This window comes from Mytilus californianus, unplaced genomic scaffold (assembly GCF_021869535.1).
Source record: "Mytilus californianus isolate M0D057914Y unplaced genomic scaffold, xbMytCali1.0.p SCAF_7, whole genome shotgun sequence".
NCBI lineage: Eukaryota > Metazoa > Mollusca > Bivalvia > Mytilida > Mytilidae > Mytilus > Mytilus californianus.
In genome coordinates, this window is record NW_026262723.1 from 7,206,078 (window position 1) to 7,220,593 (window position 14,516).

General features: G+C 32.0%; 1 protein-coding gene across 1 annotated transcript; it reads left to right on the forward strand.

Moving 5' to 3' along the window:
- Positions 1-1,038: 1,038 nt before the first annotated feature.
- LOC127708981 (mitochondrial glycine transporter B-like) lies at positions 1,039-13,370 on the forward strand. Its single transcript, XM_052214228.1, has 9 exons — positions 1,039-1,384; positions 1,957-2,069; positions 3,084-3,165; positions 4,783-4,965; positions 5,595-5,664; positions 6,824-6,922; positions 9,046-9,212; positions 10,510-10,602; positions 12,640-13,370. Exons 1-9 carry the CDS (start codon positions 1,367-1,369, stop codon positions 12,664-12,666), a joined length of 852 nt encoding a protein of 283 aa, XP_052070188.1. The 5' UTR covers positions 1,039-1,366; the 3' UTR covers positions 12,667-13,370.
- The last annotated feature ends 1,146 nt before the right edge of the window (positions 13,371-14,516 follow it).

Genomic DNA, 14,516 nt, shown 5'->3' on the forward strand with positions numbered 1-14,516 from the left:
TATAACTAACATACGTCCTTGCAAATGTACAGCAGTGTTGTACAATTTGAATAAACATGTTTATGAAATAAATAGGAAATAAAAGTGCAATATGTGATGGATTTTCTGGAAACTATCATCAAATAACAAACAACAACATATATATCAAACTAAAAAGTATCGAATGAATCTGCACTTCAATCTAGACAAGATAAACAGAAGAAATAGTTCTTATTGCAATTGTATGTCCCGGGTTGTATATACAGTATTGTAAAGGGATGATATCAAGAGCCCATAGCGTATATCTTCTGGGATATATATTCCTGTATGGGTATAACGGACTGGGAACACTTGAGTTAACTTTTACACAGTAGTTAGTGGCATATTTTAATCGACGCAGTAGTTTTTATGTTGTGCTGTCTTGGTCCTTTTTATTCTACGTGTACGATCAATTAATTTTTTTCCGGCTAAAATGGGCATTGATAATTTCACTTATCGCTAAAATGGGTTAAAAATCTCGTGCTAAAATGGGTCATACTTCAACGCTAAAATGTTGAATTTTTCTCTCTCGCTTAACAAATGCCCTATCAATGTGCTAAATGTCCTCCTCCGAAATTTATGAAATGATTTTCTGTTTGATGACGCAATTGCGCTCCATAGTTTAGGTTTCATGGTAATTGCCTGTGTGTATTGTCAATGACCTGGTATAAAAGTAGCCACATAAGAGTAAATATTGCATTAACATAACAATGAAATTAAAATCAGGTGTATTGAATTTAAAATATCTAAGCAGTTAAAACTGGTCAGAAGTGGTTTCATTGAGCACTACTTTACTACTTTACTGTTAAAAAAGTTGCAATGTAAATATAGTCCGTTAATTTTATTTATAAAATTATTGTACCTTTCGCCTGAATTAAAATCTAACCTTTGTATATTTTATAGACAAAATAACAATGATAATTATATTGCAAGCAGTAAACATAAAATATGACGTAAACATTGCTTCAAACATGTTTGGCATGCAGCCAAACTGCGTAGGAATATACATATTAACCCCCGCGCCACTAATTTACGTTAGATCAACAAACATAACAGAGAAGTGAACAGTACTTGTGTATCAAAGAATTTCTTCGTTAACCTTCTGAGTCTTTGGTGAAAATATTTATCAGAGGAGATATTAATAAAGCCAGATTACATTCTAAGGAATTTATTTGTCTTTATTTTTCAAAGCGATTATATTTTTCAATCGCAAAAGACGATTTTCTCGGACCATGTTTTAAACAAGCTGGGGTTCGTCCCCGTTCCTAAATAAACCGTATTTAGTTAAAATCGGTCGGGCAACTGTTTCAACAAAACTGATACACAATCTGCTTAAAAACTTTCAGCAATGGAATCCGCATTAACGGTAAGGTTTAAATTTTGTGTATTAATATTGTCGTTGAAAATGGGGGAGAGGTTGGGGACAGGTGAAGCCTTTGTATGATATTTTGTATTTGCTTTGTCTATGACGCCTATTTGTGTCAAGTATGAACAATAAAGAAAGTCTTAAATTGTCCTCAATCTTCACGAATACTTAATTTATTTTTAGGGTCTAGGAAAAACACTGGACATATTTTGTTCTATATACACATTAATCGGCTGTAAACACCATGCAATATTTGTACTTATTGTGTAAGAATATTTCTAATGTTGACGATAAATAATAAGAATCGATGGGTCACACGTTGATTGGTGTTAAGTTTTCCTTGGCACTAGTCCAATAATTCTGACGTCTGTTATTTAGGTTTTTCTGAGACGCCTACCTACGACATTGCAAGGCGGCACATCAAGTGGAGATAACTCTTTGTATTCTTTCCAAGGTGCTATTTGTACAATTTATTACCCTTTAAAACTTTTATGAATCGAGTCTTGAGTACTTACAAAAAAGCATTATTGATTAATTGTATAATATTTATCAGACTAAATATTATTTTTCAGTCACCAGTTGTGAAATCCTTCATGTGTGGAATGTTCAGTGGAACATGTTCAACACTACTGTTCCAGCCATTAGACCTGGTCAAAACCCGTTTACAAGTTTCAGTAAATGTTGGGTAAGATATTAAAATGTCCTTTATATATAATCAGTTGATAACTAGGTTTTAAAAAGTGTACACAAACACCGAAAATATTTAAATAGAATATAATATATGACATGTTTTTAATTGCACCTGTACATGTATATATATTAAATTTTTTTTTATTAAATTTCAAAAATAATTCATGCGCTCACTCCAAAAAATGTGGCAGAATAGTCAACCAGTTGATGGTGGCCTCTTATCGGAAGAAAAAGAAGAATATGAGAAATCAATATTTCAGATAAAAGTCTGCACCAAAACAGTTTCCAACTACTAGTCTGAAGAACCAATATTCCAACATGTTATTATGTGTCTAATCAAAGTTTTGCAAATACTTGTTAGTCCAATTAAAACTTTAACAGCTAGGGTGGCAGACTCAAATATTTATAGAATAGAATGAACAGATGTACTTTGTTTCAAATTTTGAAAACTGTAAATTAAGAAATTATTGCAAAGTTTTTATTAATGTGAATAATGCCAGTGGATGAGTATCGCAGTAATAATAACTCGCAGTCTGATGCATAATATCTGAAATTGTAAAATTTAATCTTTCATCAAAGTCTCTTCTAAAATCACAATAAAAATGATCACCATAATTTCTGAATTTACAGTATACACATTATATTACAATGGTTATCTTTTGGCAAAAAAACAGTTGGAACAGTTTAATTTTACTAATTGTATTGATCCTTTAAAAAAATCTTTAAACATAATTAATTGTTAAAAATTTTGGAAGGAACACAAGTTTTACTTTCAATCATGCACACAAGAAGTACCATATCAATTATTTACAAACTAACAATTTCACCATGGTCACAATTGATTTAATATGATATCAGAAAAAGAACAATTTGTGAACAACTTAGCTCTGACAGAGGAATTGTCAAATTTATGTAACATCTTTTTTGTTACTTCAGATTGTTATGTTAAGATTGATGTAGAAAACCATTTATTATAATTTTATATTAAGAAAAAAAATGTGTTTTTCAGAGGACGAGTAGGAATGGTCACCATCTTTTGCAATGTTGTACAAAAAGACACTATGAGAGGTTTATGGAAAGGTCTTGTTCCTGTAAGTATCATTTATGACTAAATTTTATTTTTTGTTATCTTAAGTCAAATCTTGCACAGTCCAAAATGAAAACTTGTTAAGGGTTGCTCTTTTCCAACTCATTTTTATACGACCGCAAAAAAAATTTGCGGTCGTAAATTGGTATGACGTTGGCGTTGTCATCCGAAGACACATTGGTTTTCGCACTCTAACTTTAGTTTAAGTGAATGGATCTCTATGAAATTTTACCATAAGGTTCAATACTACAAAGGGAAGGTTGGGATTGATTTTGGGGGTTATGGTACCAACAGTTAAGGAATTAGGGGCCAAAAATAAGCATTTTTGTAACTTCCAGACATAACTTGTGTGTTAGTGTATGGATCTCTCTGACATTGTACCACAAGGTTCCATATCACAAAGGGAATGCTGGGATTGATTTTGGGGGTAATTGCCTCAAAATTTTAGGAATTAGGGACGAAAAAAGGGGCAAAAAACAAGCATTTTTCTAGTTTCATGACAATAACTTGTGTGTAAGTGTATGGATCTTTCTGAAATTGAACTACAAGGTTCCATATCACAAAGGGAAAGCTGGAATTGAGTTTGGGGGTAATTGCCTAAACGTTGAGGAATAAGGGGCCAAAAATAAGCATTTTTCTAAGTTTCCAGACAATTACTTGTGTTCAAGTGTATGGATCTCTCTGAAATTGTACTGCAAGGTACCATACTACAAAGGGAAGGCTGGGATTGATTTTGGGGGTAATTGCCTCAAAATTTTAGGAATTAGGGGCAAAAAATTGGGCGCCAAAAAGGGTAAAAAAACAAGCATTTTTCTAGTTTCAGGACAATAACTTGTGTGTAAATGTATGGATCTTTATGAAATTGTACTACAAGGTTCCATATCACAAAGGAAAAGCTGGGTTTGAGTTTGGGGGTAATTGCCCTAAACGTTTAGGAATTTGGGGCCAAAAAGGGGCCTAAAAACAAGCATTTTTCTAGTTTCCAGACAATAACTTGTGTTCAAGTGTATGGATCTCTCTGAAATTGTACTGCAAGGTACCATACCACAAAGGGAAGGCTGGGATTGAGTTTTTTTTTTTTCTTTAAAATTTTCGATTTTAAATTGGTTATTTCTGATTTATATATAAAAGCAAATAATAGTGATATGGTTTGAATAGGTAAATTAAAAAATTTTAAGTTCTTAGACCACATTCATTGTGTGTCAGAAACCTATGCTGTGTCAAATATTTAATCACAATCCAAATTCAGTGCTGTATCAAGCTTGAATGTTGTGTCCATACTTGCCCCAACTGTTCAGGGTTAGACCTCTGCGTTCGTATCAAGCTGCGACCAGCGGAGCATTTTGATATAACCCTGTAAAACATTCTGGATTGGGCAACACGAAACTTGTATTCTGAACATAGTGTTTGATATATATGTAAGTTATGACTGCTGATTCAGTGGTCACTGATTTATCTTTTGTACAAAGAAACACTACCTTAACCTAAATAGTAGTAAAAAATCACATCATCCGTAGTAGTTTTGAATAACATGTCTCATTTACTTTATCGTAGTTAGAAGTAAAAAAATTATCTGTAGTTGTTTAACTATTGAACTAATATTTTCTTTTTCTTCTCTCAGTCCATCTCAAGAGGAGTCCCTGGCATTGCCATCTACTTTTCTGGAATTACAGCCTTAAAAGGAAAATTTGAAGAAAAGGGAAAGAAACCCAACCCTTTGAAATCAGTTTTGATTGGAGCAGTTGCCAGGGCCACCTCAGGAATAACAGTTATGCCTTTTACAGTGTTGAAGACCAGATTTGAGGTAAGAAACATCTTTATGAGCAATGATTTAGAAGTGTAAAAAATTGTAAGTCATTCAATTTATGAAAGGATATATTATGAATTCATTTAAAAAAGTAACCACAAACTTGGTGTCATGTATCCAGTGTTTCAATTTTTTAAGCCCCATCCGTAGCAGAGGGGGCATTAAATTTTACCCTTGTACATCCATCCATACGTCCCCAAATTGGTTTCCGTTCTCTAACTTTAGTTGGTTCAACCAAATGTTATGAATCTTATACACAATGCTTATTGCCACAAAACACTGATCAAGTTTGAATTTCAAAGGCTCCACTTTTACTTTTCTAGAGTTATGCCCCTTTACAAATGGAAAAATTTTTCGTTTCCCTTCTCGAACTTAAATTTGTCTCAACCAAATGTAATGAAACTTATACACAATGCTTATTACCACAAAACTCAGATTAAGTATAAATTTGGGTAGCACCCTGTTCTTGAGTTATGTCCCTTTATAACGTTATATGCAAGCGGGGGCATCATCTGTGTCCCTTGGACACATTCCCCATTTATTAATTGATGATTAACCTTATATATGTTATATTCATAAATCCTAAACAGTGTGCTTTATAAGTAGTATTATTATATGTATTTCAGAGTGGAAAATTTAATTACAGCAGTATGTTTGGTGCTCTTAACAATATTATTAAAACAGAAGGTGTTAAAAGTAAGTATAAAACTACATACAAATGGCCCTATTCGCAAAAAAAGCTTCAATATAAAAAATAAGAAGTGGTATAATTGCCAAATGACATAGAACTTTATTATAACTACAGGTCACCATACTGCCTTCAACAATGAGCAAAACCCATACAGCATAGGCAACGAAATGACAAATATAAAACAATCAAACAAGCCTGATTTATGTACAAAATAATGAACGAAAAACAAATATGATATACAGGAACAAACGAAACCACTGAATTACAGGCTCCAGACGTGGGACAGGCACATATAGAATGTGGTGGGGTTAGATGCCAACTCTCCCCTAACCTGGGACAGTGGTTTAACTGTACAACTTGAGAAAAAACTATAAAAATTAGTTGAAAAGGGCTTAACTCATTGATACAAAATACAAATACATCAAACAAAAACACACCGGATGTTGCAGGGTACTTATACATCCCTACAACAAAATAGACACCAAGTACAGATCTGAGAGTACTGACAGCTATTTCAAATCCAATAACAACTAATAAAAAAATCATGCATCTAAGACTCTAATATCAATCAGTTCACATCCAACATCTAATGGATTTAGTGTAAAGACATCATAAACAGTCAGAGAAAAACATGACCTTGTGCAATGCCAAGATACAGGTGAAGTGGAAATTTGAGAATGAAAATCTGTATAACTGTTATTTTCATAAATCTTCCAAATCCAAAGCCTGTAATTACGGCACAAATCAGTGGAGCAGATTTAAACGCAAACTCAATCTGTAACTCATCATAGTAGACTCGCATACTAAAAATCAGCCTTATATGTGAAGTAATTTAGAAAAAAGTCTATAAAACTATTTGTTGCGGAATAACAGATAAGGGTAAAACTATATGGCCCAACCACTTTGTGCCGTGGCCATAATAAGGTTAAGAGATGAAGATGGGGATTTTGATGTTGACGACTTGGAAATCTTTTTTAGCAATGCAAGTTTATAAAAAAAACACATGTAGAGTATATTTTTGACATTGTTCATGTTGTATAAACATTTAATTTAAATTTTAGATTCACAATTTTCAGACTTTGTATCCATAGTTGATTGCAAGTACATTATTTCTTTATATATGTGAAAAAATAATATTTATTTTGATTTGCATTTTTTTTTCAGCTCTGTTTTCTGGTCTGTCTCCAACACTGGCAAGGGATGTGCCCTTTTCTGGGCTCTACTTCATGTTTTACTCTCAACTAAAGAGTTCAATTAGTGGAAGTAAGTGTAACTAGTTAATGGTTTCTCTACATTAACATAACTTTACCTATATTTGCATAAATTATTCAGGGATGTTTCTTTTAAATGTCTTAAAAAATTGCATCTAATATTGCCATAAAATATTGTTAAGGAATTGTTTAAAAAAAAAATTGCTGTGTTTTTCTTTATATTATAATCTTTTTGAAAAATCCAAAAGTGTTAGGACAAAATTTATAAACCTAAAAGGTCTTGAATGCTTAAATAAGTTTTATGAACTAAAGGTTTCAAAATGTTTCTTCATTGTAATGTATTTAAAGGTCTTGAATGCTTAAATAAGTTTTTATGAACTAAAGGTTTCAAAATGTTGCTTCATTGTAATGTATGATTCTTAATTTTACATATTTTAAAAATAAAATAATTTTTTTTTAAATTATTAAATATTTTGGAAATTTGTCTCTGTTGACCATTTTTCAAATTTAATAAAAATTATAAGATTAAAAATTGTTCTATCTGTTATTTACATTTGCTAAATTTAAAATATCGCAAGAAAATTAACTTTCCACAGGGCTGCCGTTTAATTGGTAGTCAAATAAAACACCTCACTAATTGCCTGTTTTTTTATATGTATTTTATTATAGATTTTCCTCCTACTAGCTGCAGAGTCCAAGAGATGAAAGAGGTAAAAAGTCCGTTTCCATATTAATAGCAGGTAGATTGGTTTGTCTTGCAGTAACTTCTCTTGGACTCCAAATCCATGCTTTTCAGAAAGGGAATTAATCTTAAATATTTTTGTTTGTCTTGCATATTTCAGAGCTCAAGTTTGTGCAACCTTTTTCACTTGATAGACGAAACAAGATGGCATGAATTTTTAGGGTACTGTACAATTCAACAAATATTACTGTTGAAAAGATTAATTGTCTAAATGAAAAATAGTATCATCTTTCTCTTGCAGGAGGTGTTTGTATACTTACTATGTTTGTTTGAAGAATGAGGAACAAAAAAGTCCTATTTTCTTTAAGGAAACAAAGTGAGACTATTTGCATGTTTATTTTATTTGAAAAAAAAAATTAAACGAGTGGATTAGCAAGTCAAGCAACCAATAAAAAAAAGATGGACTTGAAACCGGTTTATAGTGGGAAAAAAAATCACGAAGAGGAAAAGCGACTAACAACCAATAAAAACAAAATATAAAGCCTTCATTCGTGTGTCTACTTAGTTTTTCAGAATATGTCAGATTACTAAGAAAAAGATTTGCACGCTGTCGAAAAATATCTTCGGAACCGTGTTGAGATTTGAAACAAAAAGACGACATTTAGGATAAGCAAGTTCTGCATACTGCAATTGTCTTGTGTAGAAATTTCCAATACCAGAATAAAACTTTGCATTAGAGTGAAAATGCATGTTCTTGATTTAATACACACATATCAAATTGTTTTGTGGAAAGCAGGAATGAAATCGCAAGTTTCAAGATTTTCCTTCCTGTTTTCGTAGCCTTCTGCAAGAAGTATGATCAGTTGAAATCACAGGTTAAGAAATTTTGGTATCTTAACTCTCTTTAAATTTTTCAAAAGCTTAAGAAATAGCATTGTTATTTCTAAGTAAAGAGTAATTTTTAAAATTTTTTTTTTTTTTTAATTTTATCTTATCAGTTGTGTTAAGTTGATTGTCACAGTAACTTGAGAAGATTGTTTTATCTGCAGGTGAAAAAGATTTATTAGAGTTTTGAAATATGTATATATCTATATAATCCCTTTCCTTTTTAGATGAACCAATTTTATTCAAAATATGTCACATTTTGTGGCAGTAAAAAATGAGGAATTAAAATAGCATGCTTTGTTTCATTTAGATTTTGACAGCTTGTCCAGAGATGTCCTGCAAGACAGTCTAGCCTATGGAAAAAACCATGAATTAATTTTGAATATGTGAAAAGAACATTTTGTGATTTTGGAAGCTGTTAGAAGGGGGAATAACTTGAGTAAATTTATATTTGTAATTTTTGGAAGAAAAAAAATCTGGACATGGTTCTTCCAAAGGCTAGTCTTCATGTTTTGAAAATGCATATATGCAAAACTAGCAGATGTATATACCATCATGGAAATTGGGAACAGAAAGCGCTTAGCCCTGGCTTCTGTTTTCTTTTCCAGATATTAAAAATGAGAAATTACTTCCTGCCTATCACTTCATGTCTGGGGTTGCAGCTGGGATGATGGCATCAATGATCACACAACCTGCTGATGTTGTTAAAACTCATATGCAACTAGAGCCACTCAAATACAAGAAGCTAAAACAGACAATCCAAATTATTTATCAGGTAAATATATTTATTAAAAAGAGATAAAAATCAGCTTAAATAACAAAAAAAGTTCAAATTCTGCACTTTAAAATTTATAGAAAGGGGGCATAAAGTTTTACCCTTGTACGTCCTAATGTCCCAAAATTAGTTTCTGTTCTTTAACTTTAGTTTGCCTCAACCAAATGTTATGAAACTTATACACAATGCTTATTACAACTAAACACAGATCAAGTTCGAATGTGGGTGGCGTCACTTTCAACAATTATAAGTTATGTCCCTTTATAAATGGAAAAAATGCTAAAGTCGCCATATCTGCAATCTAACAAGTTTGCCTCAACCAAATATAATGAAACTTGTACACAATGCTTATTTCCACTAAACAGATCAAGTTCGAATTAAGGTGGCATCACTTTCACTGTTCTCGAGTTTTGTCTTTTTATGAATTGAAAAATCGCTGAATTTGCAGTAAGTTCACAACCGGGGCATTTGTTTCCCATGGACTCTTCCTCCTTTTATAGAGAGAGAAGTTCCTATCAAAAACTGATCCGGTCTTAATTGACTAGGATTGTCAGTTTTCCTACGAAGGATGGTGGTTTTCTCTGGGCACTCAGGCTTCCTCCACCAATAAAAACTGGCCGCCACGAAATAGCCCAAAAGCGGTGCTTAAAAGTGGCGTTAAAACACCAAAAATCAATCAATCGAATCATTAGTTATCTCATTGTCAATCACTAAACATCTTATTTTTATTTTGTATACAGCTTTTCCTGAAATTGCAATAATTAATTTCACATTTTTGTCCATTGTTCAACAGTAGCAAATATAACTGCACACAAAAGTTGCAAAATAGTCTTTTAACCATATTTGTACATATTTATACATTCTATTTTAACTGCACTATAAACTGAAGGGTACATGCATTTGTCTTGGCATTTTAACTAGGATCTATTTCATCAAATATAATTACTAAATTGATTGAAATGTAATCTAAAATAATCGATGATCACATGATATTTTTGGCTGTAATCGATTCAATTGTGATTACATGTAATCGAATTTTTTAAAGATTACAGATAATTGTGGATTACTTGGAAAAATGTTATCAATTACAAACAATCCCTGATCAGATTGGAGTACCTAGTTCAGTCTTTCATAAAATTTCTTTAAACATATATGGGAGACCTTTCCAGAAAAATTTACTGGACTGAAGACCTGAGTGTAGCAAATATTGTGAAAATAAAAGTTTTGCCTACATGTATGTTGAATGTCATTGTAAAATATGAATAAACTCTTATTAAATCCTTGTTTTGTTTTGTAGAAGGATGGATTTAATGGTTTCTTACGTGGAATTGTTCCAAGAGCTTTAAGAAGAACTCTTATGGCAGCAATGGCGTGGACAATTTATGAAGAGGCAAGTCATATAATTCTGGATATTTTTTTATGTTTAAAATTGTAGGTTGTTTTTTTTGGCAGCAAAAAAATGATATTTTTCAAAAACTTGAAAAGTATAAACTTGAGTATATGTTAGTAAGACAAATCCCACTGTGTAGCATCACCACCGGATATAGGTAACAAACACTGATAGCAAAAAGTATCTATTCTATTTCCCGTACAGTACAGTAAAATAATATTTGCCGTACAATTTATCCTCTTTACTTACTTGAATTTCTCTGTGAAAGCAGTAGTTATTTCGAAAGACAGTGTTGTTCAAGCTTAAATATGATTTAACTTTGTTCTTCCAAAACGTCTGATCAATTGTGTTTTAACAAGTTTGAACTCGTCACATGCTTCTTTGAACAGGTTTTTCCAGTTCTGATTCTGACAATTTGAAGAGAGAGAAAGCCAACAAAGGATCATTATATGCCCTAAATATTAGCTTCATTATTAAGAATTGGTATCACAAAACTTGACTTGTCAGCAAATTGTACAATATAATGAAAAAAAGAAGTTTGACCTTACCTGACTTCACTTTGGTTTTTTCCAAAACTTCAGGTGTATCTATATCCGATGTTGATGCTACACAGTGAATCCTCATTTCAAGATTTTTAGGAAAAGAGTTCAATGAAAATTTCTTTCACTTTTCAATGGTATTTTTTGACATGCTGTTATTGTAAAATGAGGAATAGGTTTCATGTGCATTCGAAACAATTTTCTCTCTTTGTAATGCATGTTAATTTTCTAGAATTGAAAGCTTCTATTTGTAATTATTTTTGGGTGTACAAGTGGAACAAAAGCATAAAAATGCGTGTGAAACTTTTAACGCCCTTAATTTTGTAAAGGAAGCATTTACTTTTTATAGTAGTACCAGGAAATCGTAAGTCAAATCAAGGTTTTTGTTCTAAATATTCCTACATATTCTTAAGGAGATCACTTACAGTCATTGATGTTGCAATGTATTGGTATATAAAACACTACATGATTGTTGTCTACCAATCAGAATGATGGAATCTTTCTTAAACTGATATGGAGTGTGTATTTTTTAAAATCTTTGCAAGTATTATACCGTAGAAAGGCTTGTATAGTCCGCGGTTTTATTCTCCAAAATTGGACCTTCCAGACGGGGTGCGGACTATAGAGTACAATAAGCAAGAAATAAGAGAAAAATTTCAATTTCGCGGTCGAGGTGGTTTGTTTACGTTCCGCCATCTTTGTTATTTCTATTGTAGAGGGCGCTCATCATTTTTCAAACTAATAATTTTAACTCATCCATATTAATAAGTTATTTCTATTCAATATCAAATTAATACTGATAAATATAAAAACTAAACCTTTCATTACAAATTTCTTGTTTCTTTTCAATGCATTGGTTGAAATAAACTGGTATCTGCTCGATTGAAACGATACAAACATAGTGAAAAAGACAACCGTAAACCAGCTTAGAATTTGTAAACTACAAAACGAAATCGGTTATTGTTCGTTCCGTTTTGGTGTTTCATACTGACTAATATGGTTTGTATTAGCTTAAGACCCTTCAAACATTAATGTGATAGATATATTAAAGACTGTTTTACAAAAGGATGGAACTGTTTTACTTTCAAAGTCGTATTATAGTGATATCTGTTATGTACGGATTTCGACTCTCACCGGTTAATTTCTTCTTTTACACGTGCTTTTTAAACTTCCTGTTTAAACATACACAAGTTTCTAAATTGTTTTTTAAGTGAATTAAACTTATTTCAACAATCATGAAGCGTTCTAGAATCATTAACAAGCAGTTTCAGCTTCTGTTTGATGATGGAAAACAGGTTTTTCCAAGAAAATACCGCAAACGACCGCACAGGATTTGAAATTACCGGAGTTTCATTAGACCTTTTCTAACAGTTACAAAAAGTTTTTTTACCTAAAATTTCGTGGGGAGAAGGGGGTGCGGACTATGTACCACTGCGAACTATACAAGCCTTTCTACGGTATATGTAGATAAATTAATTGTTTTTGCTATTTATTTAAGGTTTCAAAGACATGTGGATTGAAATAAGAAAGAAGGCTAGAGAATATGGAAGTCCAGTTCATACAGGAACTGCATCAACTCAGGGAACTGCTGCTATCTGGTTTATGAATGAGGAGTATTTTAAAGACAGACATGTTCATTTTAACTAGTGCCAATTGTTGCTACTGAGCATTTTTGACTGTGAAAATGTAGTGGAATTTGTTGTAAATCTGTCTGGGGATTTAATAAAAATTTCTTTCTATAAAGGTTGCAGCATTTTTGCTTCCTTTTAATATTTTATATTTCATGCTGTCCTCTTGGTATAAACAAATATTGTTTATATGCAAATTATACAGTGGTATGATGTATTTATTTGAACAATTGATATGAAGGCTATGAGAGACATTAAGAAATAGTTGTGCACCATATGCCCAGTCATGACATGTATTGTAAGCTAAAATTTGAATGCATGGTTCAACTGGATCATGCTTATATAAAACTCTAATGATGGAGAGTGGTTTTTAGAGAAAATGATTGAAAATATTGTACAATAGTGTGTCAAATTTTAATATTTGTCAGATTTGTAAAGTTGATAGTTATTGTTAATACTTGTATGTTTAATTACATGTAAGATATGTCATATTGCTCATTTCAATGAAATGTTTATTTATTTATGCAACTACTTTTCATTTGATAATCATTGATCAACAGAAAACCAGAGATCTTTCAGTTGAATAAAAATATTTTATACATGTATGTGTTTATATAATGTTAATACAGGAAGGCATTGGACAGTATTTTAGGAAGGCAGGATTTAAAAATTTTGTTTTTAGTCCCCTACCGACATAGTCGAAGGGGACTTTAGGTTTGCACTCCATCTGTCTGTCTGTCCATCCGTCAGTTTGTCAAATTGTTTTCCATACTTTTTATGCCCCCACCGTAGCGGAGGGGGCATTAAGTTTTACCCTTGTCCGTCTGTATGTCTGTCCATACGTCCCAAAGTTGGTTCCGTTCTCTAACTTGTACAAAATGCTTATTACCACAAAACACAGATCAAGTTTGAATTTTGGTGGCGTCACTAAAACAGTTCTAGAGTTATGCCCCTTTACAAATAGAAAAAATTGCTGAATATTTTTATTCGTTTCCGTTTTCTAACTTTAGTTGTCTGAACCAAATGTTATGAAACGTATACACACTGTTATTACAACATAGTACAGATGAAGTATGAAATAGGGTGGCATCATTTGTAACTGTCTTTAGTTATGCCCCTTTATAAACATAAAAATTGCTGAATTTTCTGTTTCCGTTCTCTAACTTTAGTTTGCCTCAACCAAATGTTATGAAACTTGTACACAATGCTAATTAGCACAAAATACAGATCAAGTTTGAATTTTGGTGGTGTCACTTTTACCGTTCTAGAGTTATGCCTGTTTACAAATGGAAAAATTGCTGAATTTTTCGTTTCTGTTCTCTAACTTAACTTAGTTTCAACCAAATGTTATGAGACTTGTACACAATACTTAATACCACAAAACTCAGATCAAGTACAAATTTGGGTAGTGTCACTTTTACTGTTCATTAGTAATGTCATTTTAAAATTTTATATGATATGCAACCGGGAACATCATCTGTCCCATGGACACATTCCCCATTTATTTTATTCGTGCTTGAAGATATTGATTTGATATTTTGTATATTGTTTTATCATGACAAGTTACAGATCAAGTTCAATTTTTGTTCCGGTCTGATGATTTTGTGCTGAGTTATGGTCCTTGGACTTAGAAAATTCACTCAAATAATCAGTTTTCCACATTTTTTTTATGTCCCCGCCGTAGCGGTGGGGTCATTAAGTTTTACCCTTGTCTGTCTGTACGTACGTACGTATGTCCGTCTGTACG

What these genes read in the sequence shown, in the direction of transcription:
- LOC127708981 (XM_052214228.1), top strand. An exon ending in TGTTGAAGACCAGATTTGAG is followed by an intron (nt 4,966 to 5,594) that starts GTAAGAAACATC and finishes TATGTATTTCAG; the next exon opens with AGTGGAAAATTTAATTACAG. An exon ending in CAATCCAAATTATTTATCAG is followed by an intron (nt 9,213 to 10,509) that starts GTAAATATATTT and finishes TTTGTTTTGTAG; the next exon opens with AAGGATGGATTTAATGGTTT.